Consider the following 14,876-nt stretch of genomic DNA (forward strand, 5'->3'; position numbering starts at 1 on the left):
GCCGTTTGGGAGGTGAAGAGCAGGAAGTTCTAATTAACCAACACATTATTGTATAATATCATTATTGTATATGTAATCTGGTCAGTCTCAACACAAATTTCAAGGTGTGAAGCGATTTCCAAATCATTGCACTTTGAGTTTATTTGCAGCTTACACAGTATCGCCGTGTTACATGACAACAAACCACGTCACAACATTACAGGCAGATAACTTATTGCTTAAATAAGTTTTAATAAAACTGTATACTTATTTTCACTTTAGCTTAACTTTGATGCAGCATTCTCTGCACGTACGTGAGTATTTGGACGGCTGCCATTGTTGCGTACATCTTACAGCACAAATCCACAATCTCCTCTCTAGGTTTTCTATTTCGGATGGAGTTCAGTAGAAGCAGAGCCTGTGAGCGCCTCCGACAGCACAACAGCTCTCCGGCATTTTGACAAAACAAAACTGGTTTCAAACCAAAGTTTTTAATCACTTCTGTCCTGAAGGCAACAAGGAACGATCCCTAGGAGCGTGACATCACGGGAAAACTATGAATAGGGTGAAATACAGCTCTCACTGAGTGTGTGTGTGTCTGCTGTATGTGCCTGTGTGTGCTTGCAGGTCAGTGTGTGTGTCAGGAGGGTTTTGCAGGTCGACAGTGTGATCGTTGTGCGTTTGGATTCAGAGACTTTCCTCTCTGTGCTCGATGTGAGTGTAACCTGTCCGGCAGCATCAACACCGACCCCTGCAGGACCTGCACCTGCAAGGTAAACACAGTGACATCACCAACACAACCATCCTCATCGTCATCATTGTCCTCACTGTTATTGCAGTAACAAAGTTATTTAACGCTTTACTAAATACATCTCACCTGCTCTCACCTGTTCTCACCTTGTTGTCTGACATTTCACCTGTTCTACCTGTTCCCTTCCACTCAGGTGAACGTGATGGGAGCTCACTGTGACCTGTGCAAACCAGGTTTCTACAACCTGCAGAAGAATAATCCACGTGGCTGCACTGATTGTTTCTGCTTTGGTGTGTCTGACGTATGCGAGAGCTCCACCTGGTCCACAGAACAGGTATCACACGGACACACCTCTACTCAGGTATTACACTGACATATCTGCACAGGTAATACAGGGACACACCTGTACAGGTAATACAGGGACACACCTGTACTCGGGTATCACACAGACACACCTGCACAGGTAATACATGGACACACCTGTACAGGTGATGCATGGACACACCTGTACTTGGGTATCACACGGACACACCTGCACTCAGGTAACACAGCAGTATACCCTGTTATTTCTCTAAATATGAAGTAACTATAAAGACTTTGATTTTTCAGGTGCTTCAGACAGATGCTTGGCTCCGCCCCTCTCAGTCCCTCCACACAACACCTGTCATCCATGGCAACGACCTCCCTATCCCCAGCAACACTTCTTCCGGCCACACCCACCAACATGTGCTGTCGTGGGCAGCGCCTGACACTTTCCTTGGCAACAAGGTCAGCCACCATTTCCATATTTGGTCATTATTCCATCACTCTGAAACCAATAACCTGTCTGTCTAACTGTCTCTCTGTCTGTCTGTCTGCCTGTCTGTCTCTAGTTGGTTTCCTATGGAGGTTTTCTGAACTACTCTGTGCTTTACGACATCCCATTGGACAATGAAGACCATTCCCTGCCTGCCCACTCTGACATCATCGTTGAGGTGAGAACAAACTCCTGAAATTGTTTGAACAAATTTAAGAGTTATTGTAAATTATTTTTAATATTAAATGTAAACAAATGTAAGTTTTGGATTGTTTTAATGTTAAAAAAAAACTCCAACAATGGCATCTAGAAGGACTACAACTCTCTCACGTCTCCAGGGAAACGGTCGTGCTCTTCGCCTGTCACCTCCTCTGGTTCTCTTCCTCTCTCCATTGGCTGAGCGCTCAGTTGCCATGGAGATGGCTGGGAGACACTTCCTGGATGTTCAGACTGGTGTTCACGTTACCCGTGATGATGTGCTGTCAGTCCTTGCTAATGTGACATCACTGAGGGTCAGAGTTCACCTGAACGCCTCTGTTGACGGACAGATACGGTAAGAACAAAGTAATCTGGTTACAAGGGCTGAAGTGTTGTCACACTGTTAACTTTGTCACTTTACAGCACAAATAGAAGACTTGTCATTTTTCTGAGGCATTTAAACTGCTCCACAGTATCAGTGAGATATGTGTGGACTGGCAGCCTGAGGTGGTGGTTCCTTGATCACTGTACTAACCCTAACCCTGGAGGGTCTGAAGGGATCATGAAAGATGGTCCATCGACTTGGTGGTCCTGGACTCTGTTCCAATCCTCAGCTGTGATCTGAGTCTCTGTTCTGGTCCTTGGCTGTGGTCCTGGTCCTGGTCATAGGGAATGTTGACACCAGTCCTTCTTGGTGGCTTTATCACCAACTGAGCAAGTTGAAATGATGGTGGAGCACATTCATTCTAACTGGCAGGTCAGCTCAGCCAATCAGTGCAGGAGACGAGAAACAGAAAGAGAAACCCTCTTGAGCCTGTCGCCATATAGTGTCCATGATATCATGTCCTCAGGAGTCTCTGCCTCCTCTTCACCAGAGACATTTAAAACTTCTCTTCCGACATGTTCTCCATTAGAGGCAGTGGAGTGTTATCAGAACCACAGTTTGTATATCTGCAGTCTTCTGGTTTCTCTTTTAGACTGATGAATACAGACTAACGCCACCTGCTGCGGAGAATCATTTCCTCTCACACAGGCGCAGAATGTGCGAGTTAGTTGGTGGTCAGCGAGTGTCTCTGAGGTGTGTTCAAGTGCAGCTTTGTGGTCCAGACACAGGTCGCAACAGTCAACATCCGTCACAGTTGTTAGTGACACTGAAGGAGTCAGTGGAGGCGGTTCAGTATGATGAGCTCAGCTCTGACAACATCGAGAGGACGATGTCTGTCTTTCTCTGACCTGTCTCTCTCTCTCTCTGATTTGTCTGTTTCTCAGTCTCAGTTCTGTGTCTCTGGACTTTGCTGACTCTGGTTCAGTCTCTGGCATTCAGGCGGTTGGTGTGGAGATGTGTGAATGTCCATGGGGTTATAGCGGCACTTCTTGTGAGGTCAGTAATTTGTTATTACGTTACTGTCAGTGTTGATGAAGGTCATGGTAGCATTATATCATAGGCAACTGGAACAAATGAGTTCAGTTGCCTGTGATATACCACTTAGTACTTTACTGTTGGTTCTGTTAAGCACTGATGATAATATCAATCTGAGCAAACCTGTTTTGTGTGTTTTTTGTGTGTGTAGCTGTGTCTCCCAGGTTTCTACAGGGTGGGAGGAGTTTTATTTGGAGGAAACTGTATGCAGTGTGAGTGTTACGACCACGCCACAGAGTGCGACATCAATGGGGTTTGTCTGGTGAGTGTTAAATGTTCAGAGCATCACCGTGGCCGAACTGATCACTTCTTTCTGAGGTCACCAGCCACATCTTAAATTGACTGTTCACAGTCAGTCAGTGTTCGCTGTAACCACCTGCAGCCCTCCTCCTCCTGATCAGGAAGGATGTTCTCTGAACAGGTGACATCAGTTGAGACACTGACTAATTGTCTGTCTGTCTGTCTGTCTGTCTGTCTATCTTTCAGGGTTGTACCCATAACACCACTGGTCCTCATTGCAATCAGTGTCTTCCTGGTTTCTATGGTGATGCCACAGAGGGGACAGCAGATGACTGTCGGTTGTGTCCATGTCCTCTGACAGAGGCGTCCAACAGGTTCGGACTAAACAAACTCATTAAAGGGGGTGCTGTTTAGCTCAGCTGGCAGAGCAACGTCCCATGTACAGAGGCTTTGTCCTCGCTGCAGCGGCCCCGGGTTCGAGTCCCAGCCTTTGCTGCGTGACACTCCTCCTCTCCCTCAACTTGTTTCCTGTTATTTCTCCAAGCTGTTCTGTCAATAAAGCCACAAATGTCACAAAAAAACCTCATCAAAGGAGCAGTTTGTAATTTTAGTTTAAAACCTAAAAAAAGACCTAAAATGGTCAAGTTCTTTAATCATCACACTTATTTTAAACGCTGAGCGAAATAATGTTCTCTACACCTAAGTAATGTTCTCTACAGCTAAATAAAGTTCTCTACAGTTTGATAATTTTCTCCACAGCTAAGTAATGTTCTCTACATCTAATGAGCCATACAGCTTAGTAACCTTCTAAAGTAAAGTACAGCAAGCATTAACAGAGGAACAACAGTGTTGACGTTCACTCTACTGTGTGTATTGAAGATGAGTTCAGGAGTCTCTCAGTCTGAGGAGTGAAGCTGCTGTGTAGTCTGGAGATTCGTCAGCTGACACTTCTGTATCTGTTGTCAGCTGGCAGCAGGTGAACAGACTGTCTGGCTGGATGTTGTCTTGTAGTATCTCTGGACTCTCTGCCAATGTCTCACCTCACTGATGTTACTGACGCTCTGTAGAATATAGCTATGTAGAATATAACTTCATTAGTATTCAGGTTTTGACAGTGTGTGTGTGTTGCAGTTTCAGTCCCACTTGTGTGCTGGAGCCGTCCGGCCAGGTGTCATGTGACCGGTGTCAGGAAGGGTACACGGGAACCAACTGTGAGAGGTTAGGATGATTCACAGAATGATCCACCAATCAGAGGCAACAGACCTTCTGTTGACACCTGTCTATCTGTGTCTCCAGATGTGCCAGTGGTTTCTATGGTAACCCACAAGTAATGGGCGGAACATGTGTTCACTGTGAGTGTCACGGCAATGTGAACGTCAGCGAAGCGGGGCACTGTGACATCATCACTGGCGAGTGTCTGCGTTGCCTTGGTAATACTGCTGGGAGACAGTGTGAGGTCTGCCAACCAGGATACTATGGAGACGCGGTGTACGCCAAGGACTGTCAGGGTGAGACACACACACACACAGTGACACACACTCACATAGAGTCATGTGGCAGCAGAACATACAGGTCGAAGGTCAAATCTGATCTGGATTTGAAAAGATCAACATTCCTGCTGCTATAAATACAAGACTGTGTGCTGCTATCTTCAAAGTGCAGTCTGGTCCTGGTTCTGGCTATTTATTAATTGGACTTGCATTTCTACAGTGTTTTTCCAGACAGTCTACTGATCGTTCACTGATCACACACACATACACACACTGATGGTGGAGGCTGCCATGCAAGGTGCCAACCACTCATCAGCAGTTTGGTATCTTGCTCAAAGACACTTCGACAAGCAGCTGGAGAATCAAAGCAACCAGCAACCTTCCAATTGCTGGACAACCTACTCTGCCTCCTTAGCTACAGCCACCACAGCATCATGATTAAATTGCTGAAACGGTCACTGCAGAGGATCATTTCTCAAAAAACAGATTTTTTCGTCTCCTCTCTCCTCAAGTGGTTTCGTCGCAAATGTTAAAATATTTGAGGTGAAACAAAAAGAAGATAACTTACTGTTAGTGAGACTCAGACTGGTGGTGGACAGTGCTTGAGAGTCAGGCTGGTGGTGGGCAGGGCTTGAGAGTCCAAATTGTGATGGGCGGGGCTTGAGAGTCAGGGTGATGGTGGGCGGCGGGTTAGTAAATGCACGTTCAAGTTGAACTCCGGCTGACCGCCTGCAGCAGCGAGATCTGCTGGTGACTGCAGGAGCGGGGATACAAACGCTGCTACGAAGTCGGACTCTCTCTATGTGACGGGAACAGAAAGGGCTAATAAGAGTGGATAGTAGAGATAACACTGGAGTTGAACCTGTGTTGTCTGCATGCAAGTTAACCACAGCTCACTTCTCTATCATCACCACAAGAAAGGGGACAGAACTGAGCAATTTATTGACGACATCATCATCACATAATTGTAACACTGTACACATTATCTATTTATTTTGACTTTTTTAAATATACTTACATTGCACTAATGCCTTGTACTTTTACTTGTTCTTATTCTATGTTGTGTGAATAACAGGATGCTGCTAAAATGTTGCTGTACACTGTGCAATGACAATAAAAGGATTCTGATTCTAATTCTGATCTTTCATTGTTGTTGCGTTACATGAAGGATTTTATAGGTTTATTCATGTTGACTATCCCATAGGTGCGGCCACACGGCTGCTACTGATCTGACAGTATGTGATATTTGAGTAGAAAAGAGGCGCTTATGGAAACACACGTCATATACGTCAGCGTAGATAAAAGCCAATTACGGCAAAGTCCTGACGTCATGAAGGTGGGTCTAGACTCATGCAGCACCTGGAGAGCAACTCCTCAACTGCTCTGCAGCCACTTTGCTCTCGCAATAACTTAAGGTCATGTGACATCAAATGCGGAGCAGAAACCATCCAGGTCATCATGGATACATTTTAACCAGCATGCATCACGATTTAGGCAGCCCTGCACAGGGCTGCGTGATCTTGAACTTGCCTGAAGACTGACGGTGGGCGGGGCTTCAGAGTCACACTGATGGTGGGCGGGGCTCTCTCCCTTTCTCTCAGAGTGTGGCTGTGATGACAGAGGCACCATCTCCAGTGTGTGTGATGTCACAACAGGTCAGTGTTCGTGCACAGAGAACGTGACGGGACGCACCTGTGACCGCTGCCAGGTGAGACATGCACACATACACACACACACACACACGCACGCACACACACACATACACACACTTTGCTCAGCAGAATTTTAATTTGCATCTTCATGATTATATTTTTTCATTATGAATCATTTTTCTGAATGTATTCATGTGTTTCATTTTTTCAGACGGGGTTCTTCGGGCTGCAGAGTGGGCGAGGCTGTGAAGTCTGTGGCTGTAACCAATCAGGATCTCTATCTAAGTCATGTGATGAGGAGGGGCAGTGCCAGTGTGTGGAGGGCGTGGCTGGAGAGAAGTGTGACCGCTGTAGCCATGGTTACTATGGTTTCGATGCCGACGGCTGCACAGGTAGTCAAACAGAGCAGGTGAAAGTCAGTCTGACTGCTGTCATTTCTCTCTCAACTCTGATCTGGCTGTTATCTGTTCTCCTCCCAGCATGCACTTGTGATCACACTGGAGGGAACTGTGACCCTGAGACTGGTGTGTGCATCTGCCCTGCCCACACTGAGGGAGACAGCTGCGACAGGTGTGAGACAGGCTACTGGGGTCATGACCCCACAACTGGCTGCAAGGTACACACAGATACACACAAATACACGCAAAGTACACACACATAGACATCAAAATACACAAATACACAGGAAATACAGGCACACACATACACTAACGCCTTGGTGTCTCTATAGCCGTGCAGCTGCAGTGCAGCAGGAAGCTCCACTCATCAGTGTGCTCTAACCAATGGGCAGTGTCCGTGCAGAGCGGGGTTCTCAGGAAAGTCATGTGACCTGTGTGCGCCTGGTTACCATGGTTACCCGGCATGCTTAGCGTGTGGCTGTGACCAGGCGGGAACAGACGAGAAGTTCTGCAACACAACGCTGCGAGTGTGTGACTGTCGATACACAGGAGAGTGTGTGTGTAAGGTATGTATAGATTTTACAGGTGTGAGGTGTGTATTTGTAAATATATACTATGTGTCTGTATGAATAAATGCATTACATATATATTCAATAGGTTGGCGTGACGGGCCGGCGCTGTGAGGAGTGTGTCTCAGGTTTTTTTGCTCTGTCACCTGAGAATCCAGATGGCTGCTCTCAGTGTTTCTGTTCAGGACACAGCAGAGACTGTGAGGAGCAGGGAGGACTCTACAAAGTACCTGTGAGTACAAGTACACACCTGTACTACATGTATACTGTACATATACAACATCAACACACAGCACTTAACAGTGCACCTGTATGTGTTGAGGGGAGAACTGAGAAGCAGCATTTTAAAAGATAATGTTAATTATTTCTAAGAAAGAAGCTCACAGGTGTACTCTGTGAAAAGAACACACCTGGTTGTTAATAACGCAACTGATTTTGTCAGAACCGGACAGAAACGCCTGTTACTGTCATCCAGGCAATAAAAGCTTGATTGACAGGGAACTTCAGGATGTGTGAAAGTAATAATATTTATACGCATGTTACATAGTTACAAGTTTTACTGCTGGTATTAGAGAGACATCTGTTGATATCACCCACCTCCTTAGATCACCTTGGCTCGCTCTCCTGCTCTCCTGTCAGTCGTCAGTCAGTCTCACCTGCAGGGTGTCGTATCAGGAGTCTACCAGCAGGGTGGCGACATGCTGCTCGACACTAGACAGCTGAATAGCAGCAGGCTGGCCGGTCCGCTCTACTGGAGACTCCCCCCACAGTTCGAAGGACAACAGGTACTGCTGCCCACTCTGTTGACTAACAGACCTCGTGATACTGCTGCCCACTCTACTGACTGACAGGCCTGATGAGACCTTGTACATTGTGTCATGTGTACTTTATTTTGCAGTTGTTGTCATATGGTGGTCTGCTGTCTTACATCATCACATATTATGCGGAGGATGGTTCGGGTTTGTCCAATCAGGAACCTCAAGTCCTGATGAGGGGCGGGAGCCTGAGGAAACTGGTGATATACACTGACATGGTTGCCCCTAGCAATGGCGTCAGGTCACAGCATGTCATTAGGATGACAGAGGTATGGCTGCCGAGAACCATGGAAAAAAACCAGAGCAACTGAAACTGAAATGATTGGGTTGTTTATTATAGTGTGTGTGTGTGTGTGTGTGTGTGTGTGTGTGTGTGTGTGTGTGTGTGTGTTACAGCACAAGTGGAAGTATTTTAACTCGGTGTTGGAGAAGTCAGTGAGTCACGCTGACTTCATGTCAGTCCTCAGTAACATTGAGTACATCATCATCAAGGCATCATATGGAACCAGACTGCAGCAGAGCAGGTACAAATACTCTATACACTGTGTACTGCATATATACTGTTGGGAATCGATATTGATAATTAATTGAAATGTTAATATTAATCGATTTAATTATTAGAGTTGATTGATGAAATGTAGGTTACTATAATTCATTAATAAACATGGGGCACCATCCTGAAATCAGGGATCAATCAGCAGTGAATGTGTCGACCCAAGGCGATCACTACACGAGCGTGCAAAATTTGAGCAAAGATGACGGTTACATCGCTTTCGCACGCTCGTGTAGTGGGGTGAATTTGGACGGATAATACCCACGGTTCCAAAAAGGTAGTCGTGCTACCAAGAGGCGTCCACCTCTGAAGTCTGAAAGGGAATTTCGCTAGACACACGTATCTTATGTTATAACGGGGTCCTTAACTATAAGTCTGTATGTGTAACTATAAGCCTGTCTGTGTATATAACCCAGGATGTCTATGGAAGTGTGTGTGTGTGTGTGTGTGTTAGTAAAAGGGAAAGAAGTTAAGCAAGTGCTTAGCAGACAACAAAGAATAACACAACGACCATGTGGTACACAGCAGTTAGCTCTTCCTCAGACAGTGGCCGGCAAGCAAATCGAAGTTCGTTTATCGTCTACTGATTGAGCCGGAATACACATACTGTGATTACACACGGCAGCGAAACCACACAAGCTATCCACAGAGTGGATCCGCATGAATGAGCTCCTAGCGAGCGTAATATCACAATTAGCATACAGTACAGTCAGTTATACGTAGGACTCGGCAGTCTCTTCACAACAAAACATAAGCTCAACACAAACATGCTATATACTATCTGTTTCTGCCCAAACAGAAGACTCTTACTTGGGTCGCTCATTGCGACTAGCGTGTCCCGTCTGACTCGAAACTCCAACTCATTTTGGATACGAGCGTGGGATCAGCTGTAGCGTCATAACAGCTGATGAAGGCATGTTGCGATCACACAGCGAGAGATCGACCTGATGGAAGGACTGGATCTCGGTGGTTTCGTCGCCCTCTGAAGTTTATTTCTTCCTTCTGCAGGCAGTGAGAAATGACGGGTTGTGCAGTATTCCTCTAATAAACAAACAAAACAAAAATAACTAATATTCCATCAAAAACAAAAGTAAAACCAAAACAGTCTTGGCTAACTGTTTCCACTCTGCTTGGCCCAGGCCAAATTCCCCTCTTGCTGGACGAGACAAAGTACACCCTTAAGGCAGGAACACCGGCCAAACCGTTGGACATCTGAAGCGTTTGGAGAGACTCGGACGAGGTCGGGAACAAATATGTTTGGTGTGTTCAGCTACGTTGGAAGCTTTCGGAGCCGTTCTGACATTGTCTGCTCAGACTCAGCATGCGAAGTCTGAGGAGGAGGAGGAGGAGCCTGAGCTATTGGATTCTCTGATTGGCGATGTGCTAACGAATCAGCGCGATGTGTGGGAGGGTCGGAATACTGTGTGCGCATTGGTTTTCTATGCACTCCGTTCCGTCATTCCCTGTTGTCATGTTTTGCAGTCCTGGCACGAGACTAGTTGCTAATGTACGTTCAGGACAAATTAATTGTGTTTGTTTGGTAATGCCTCGCTGCGTGTTTAGTATGCAGCTGTTTTTAGCTGATATAGTTAAGTTTCGTTTTGATCGAAAGTAAAGAGAGTTGCGTGCATAAGCCTCTCATTTAGAACTCACAACACAAGAGCCACCCGCTTATTGCATATTGCGCAATCGCAGAATGTACACGCTACTGTGCAGTAGGCAGCACGTTGAAGCGGTGTGTTTCAATGCAACTTTTCTGCCGAACGGGTCAGACAAGAGGCAACAGAGCGGTAATAAAGCAGTTGGACGTCTGGGTGGTGTGTGGGGGCCTTTACAGTAACTGCTGGATAAAATCGGAGTCTCTTCACAGCATCACGTTACCCTGGGAATGCGATGTGCAGAGGGGTCTCCTGACCTTTAAACTCTGAGTGACGTCATGGTCATCCTGAGTTTTATGGCCCGCAGCCACTTTAATCCAATAGGAACTGGATGAAAATTTTGGGGGTGTGTCACACCTTGAGTTACAGTTCCTCCGACCTTTTGGGCGTTGGCTCAGTCTCTTTGTTCTTGACTCCTCAGGTTGATAAGGTAGTTAGGCTTTTGATTTTCCTTACAGGCCTTCTCTTTGTTTGAGCCATGTGGCATGAGGCCCAACAATACTGACCATACTGCTCAAATACTGTAATATACTGTGTATACATCATGTAATGTGATGTGCAGTGTATGTAGACTACATATACACAGTATGTATATGTATCATCACTGTGATGACTGCTGCATGGCAGCAGTGACATCAGCAGGTCCATTCATGTCACTTCCTGTCTGTGTTTTTTCATTCAGAATTTCCAACATCACCATGGAAACGGCAGTGGAGGCAGAGTTGGGGGAGGGGCTACATGGCAAAGGGGGCGTGGCCAGATTTATTGAGTCCTGCGTCTGTCCACCTGGATACACAGGACTGTCCTGTCAGGTGAGGTTAATAACTGAACCTCACCTACCTGTATCTCTATTTGACCTGTTTCTCTCTTTGACCTGTCTCTCTGACCTGTCTTTCTGCAGGAGTGTGCGACAGGTTTTTTCCGTCAGCCGTTGTCTGAGTTGTCGTCTCAGAGTCAGAAGACTCAGTTTGTTCGTCCATGTGTTCAATGTCGTTGCAGCAACCACAGTGAAAGCTGTGACGTGGAGACTGGCGAGTGTCAGGTAACACGTGCTAACACATGCTAACTCATACACGTACACACATTAAGGTAAAGAAGTTATTAATATGGATGTTTCTATTTTTTTGTACAGGGCTGTCAGCATCACACCAGTGGGCGGAGCTGCGAGCTATGTGCCCCGGGGTATTATGGGAATGTTGAGGGTTCAATCAGTGACTGTTCGCTGTGTGCCTGCCCCCTACGGGACAACAGGTAACACAACACATTGGATTTTATTTAAATTTTAACTTTGGGTCAAATTATTTCAGTTTAGTGACTTTGATGGGTATGTGTGCATGTGGGCGCATATGTGTGCACGTATGTATGTGTGTGTGTGCATTTGTGTGCGTGTGTGTGTAGTTTCAGCCCCACATGTGTGTCGGAGGGAGCGCTCGGTGACTTCCGCTGCACCGCCTGTCAGACCGGATACGAGGGGCGATATTGTGAGAGGTCAGAGTCATCACATTATCACGCGGTTCTGGTGGATGATACGGTAAGTGACACCACACTGACTGTATGCTATCATCCTGCAGGTGTTCTGTTGGTTACTACGGTAACCCATCGTCGCCAGGCGGGGTGTGTTCATCATGTAACTGCAGCAGCTGGGGCTCACTGCGGCCGCTTTGTGATGCTCTGAGTGGGCAGTGTGAGTGTAAGGCTGGGGTCAAAGGTCAGTCATGTGACCAGTGTGACAAGAAGCACATCCTGCAAGGAGGAGAGTGTGTATGTAAGTAATAACACACACACACAGATAAACACACACACACAGACACACCCAGGTTCATGTGTTGCCTGTCATCAGAGCTGATGTGTGTGTTTGTGACTGCAGCGTGTGATGATGAGTGTACTGGCATTCTGTTGGACGACCTGGAAAAAATACACAACCACTTCCTGTCTGTCAACCTGAGCAGCATTGCCATGGCGCCATACCGTCAGCTGGTGTTGCTAGAGAACCGGACCCAAGACATCCAGGTAAACACACACACACCACATGGTGGCGCCCTCTGCTGGTGATGAATTGAATGTTCAGGTGTTTCCCACCTATGATGATGTTCACCTGGGAGGTGTTTGACTGTGGGCTAATGACCATATAAAGTAACATGTTACCTGCTGTGTATTTGTACAGGTGATGTTGTCAGAAAACAGCTCCGTCACTCTGCGTCTGTCTAGAGTGGAAGACGAGCTGAATCATGTGACCTCTGACCTCAGCGCGGTGCTGCAGCAGGTACCCATGATGCACTCTGATAATGGCTCATAATGTCTTATATGGGGCGGCTGTAGCTCAGCGGGTAGAGCAGGTCGACTAGTGATCGGAAGGTCACTGGTTCAAATCCCAGCTCCAGGCAGTGCTGAGCTGCATGTCGAAGTGTCCTTGAGCAAGATACTGAACCCCACATTGCTCACTAGTGAGGGCCCTGCGATGAGCTGGCGACCTATCCAGGGAGCACCCTGCCCTCGCCCTGAGACAAGGCTGGGATTGGCTCCAGCAGCAACACCCCGCTACCCCATGGAAAGGGATAAGCGGTTCGGACAATGACATGACATGACATATCTTATATTTATATTGATCATTATCAGCTGATTGTAAACACTGCTGAAGTTAACATCATGACGACATCAATAAACATGCTTGCAATATAAACAGAGAAGATTTGTTTTTGTTTTGTTGAGACTGCAGAGGATAGTTGGAGTCGAGGTGCATAAACTTTCTGTCTCCTGATTGGCCAGGTCACCCATCTATCTGATGAACTGGAGAAAGTGGGTGTGTCCACCAAGGATAGTGTTTCCCAGTGTGCGCTGCTGCTGGAGACCATCAGTGTCCTTCAGAACAACATTTGGGGTAAACTACAACAAAAACAATGTGATCTTGATGACGATCGTGATGCATCATGAGTGACATCATAACCAGAACTGTTACAGTGACTTAACGCAACTCTGAAATCTGACTGCTCCAGTGCTTCAGAGGGAGGCAGTGCAGTTGAACCAGACCACAGAAGAAGAGCTCAGTTCAGCCAATGAGACGCTTCTGCTGGAGGAGGTGGAGTCTATGTTGGAAACCATCAGAGCTGTCAACCTAACAGCCGCTGAAGCTGCAGCCAATCAGGAGTTCAGGTGAGTCTTGTGTGTTTCAAAATATTATTTTATTATAACGACCCTGAACTGTCAACACGTCTGACTAGATAGACCTGTGTGTTTGTGTGTGTGTGTGTGTGTGTGTGTGTGTGTGTGTGTGTGTGTGTGCGTTTCATTGATCTCGCTCTCTCTTTCTCTCTCCATGCAGTCTCGCAGAGTCTCTCACCAAATTCCTGCAGATGGACTTCTTGTCCAGCAGGGTGGCGGTTGATGATAGGCTCCGCCCCCTGTCTGCCTCCCTCAATATTGGCATGAAAAAGCTGCAGCACACACACATGCAGCTGAGCGACGCTGCAAAACTAAATACACAAGCACATACTTTGCTGGAAGCCGCACACACACTGCTACACCACTACCAGGTAAACGCACGCACACACACACACACACACACACACACACACACCTGGTTGTTGTTAAAGAAACTTTCAACAGCTGAACTGATGTTCATTACCTGTCTGTCTCTCTGTGTGACTCCAGTCTGTCCGTCAGAACCTGTCTGTCTCCAGTTTCTCTGTGGACGCACTGATAGAGGACAGTCAGCTGCTGCTGGACAACACCGTCAGCCTGATGGAGGAGATGTCAAACACCACCTCAGTAAGACAAACAGGCTTCTGATCATGATCAGATATTGATGATGGATCAGTAATAACATGAGCTGTGTGCAGCAGGTGGAGGTGATCAGCGGTCAGTTGGATCAGTGGCGCCCCCTGCTGAGGAAACAGGTGGATGGTTTGGTCGTTGGACTAAAGATGACGGACGCTCTGGAGAATGTTTACCGTGCAGAAAGCCACACCCACCTGCTACAGAGCCACGCCCTCTCCCTGCACAGGTAAGTGTGTGTGTGTGTGTGTGTGTGTGTGTGTGTGTGTGTGTGTGTGTGTGCGTGCGTGTGTGTGTGTTAAATTCTGTTTCCTTCTCCCTCAGCTCTCTGTCGTCGGTGTGTAATGTGTCTCAGAACGGCAGCCGATTGGTTCAGCTTGACAGTGACATTACAGACCGGGTTGATGCCGCCCAGCAGGTCGCCTCAATCGCCCACACCTCTGCCTCCCTCGCTCTCAACATGGTTAGTGTGTGTTCAGACTGAAAACACTCCTGTGTGTGTGTGTGTATAACATTAAATAGTTGACCACATTCATGCTGCTGTCTGATGCAGCCATTTGCTGGATGACATCACATGACAACCCCT

General features: G+C 46.8%; 1 protein-coding gene across 2 annotated transcripts in view; it reads left to right on the forward strand.

Moving 5' to 3' along the window:
- The window catches only part of lama1 (laminin, alpha 1), a 28,841-nt gene that overhangs the window by 6,079 nt on the left and 7,886 nt on the right, over nt 1-14,876 (forward strand). The window contains exons 11-41 of one of the 2 annotated variants that reach the window (XM_037079044.1): nt 607-752; nt 924-1,064; nt 1,340-1,498; nt 1,603-1,704; nt 1,865-2,079; nt 2,994-3,105; nt 3,296-3,406; nt 3,631-3,758; nt 4,516-4,602; nt 4,681-4,892; nt 6,476-6,582; nt 6,738-6,918; nt 7,006-7,142; nt 7,257-7,490; nt 7,582-7,725; nt 8,099-8,278; nt 8,392-8,577; nt 8,705-8,832; nt 11,202-11,331; nt 11,421-11,561; nt 11,652-11,770; nt 11,918-12,007; nt 12,091-12,284; nt 12,387-12,529; nt 12,684-12,782; nt 13,286-13,397; nt 13,513-13,669; nt 13,839-14,049; nt 14,168-14,284; nt 14,356-14,519; nt 14,615-14,753. In XM_037079044.1, the coding sequence (XP_036934939.1) occupies nt 607-752; nt 924-1,064; nt 1,340-1,498; nt 1,603-1,704; nt 1,865-2,079; nt 2,994-3,105; nt 3,296-3,406; nt 3,631-3,758; nt 4,516-4,602; nt 4,681-4,892; nt 6,476-6,582; nt 6,738-6,918; nt 7,006-7,142; nt 7,257-7,490; nt 7,582-7,725; nt 8,099-8,278; nt 8,392-8,577; nt 8,705-8,832; nt 11,202-11,331; nt 11,421-11,561; nt 11,652-11,770; nt 11,918-12,007; nt 12,091-12,284; nt 12,387-12,529; nt 12,684-12,782; nt 13,286-13,397; nt 13,513-13,669; nt 13,839-14,049; nt 14,168-14,284; nt 14,356-14,519; nt 14,615-14,753 (4,526 nt within the window). The remainder of the gene's footprint in view (nt 1-606; nt 753-923; nt 1,065-1,339; nt 1,499-1,602; nt 1,705-1,864; nt 2,080-2,993; nt 3,106-3,295; nt 3,407-3,630; nt 3,759-4,515; nt 4,603-4,680; nt 4,893-6,475; nt 6,583-6,737; nt 6,919-7,005; nt 7,143-7,256; nt 7,491-7,581; nt 7,726-8,098; nt 8,279-8,391; nt 8,578-8,704; nt 8,833-11,201; nt 11,332-11,420; nt 11,562-11,651; nt 11,771-11,917; nt 12,008-12,090; nt 12,285-12,386; nt 12,530-12,683; nt 12,783-13,285; nt 13,398-13,512; nt 13,670-13,838; nt 14,050-14,167; nt 14,285-14,355; nt 14,520-14,614; nt 14,754-14,876) is intronic. The other variant, XM_037079045.1, reaches the window with a different exon arrangement.

The sequence above is a fragment of the Acanthopagrus latus genome, chromosome 19 (assembly GCF_904848185.1).
Source record: "Acanthopagrus latus isolate v.2019 chromosome 19, fAcaLat1.1, whole genome shotgun sequence".
NCBI lineage: Eukaryota > Metazoa > Chordata > Actinopteri > Spariformes > Sparidae > Acanthopagrus > Acanthopagrus latus.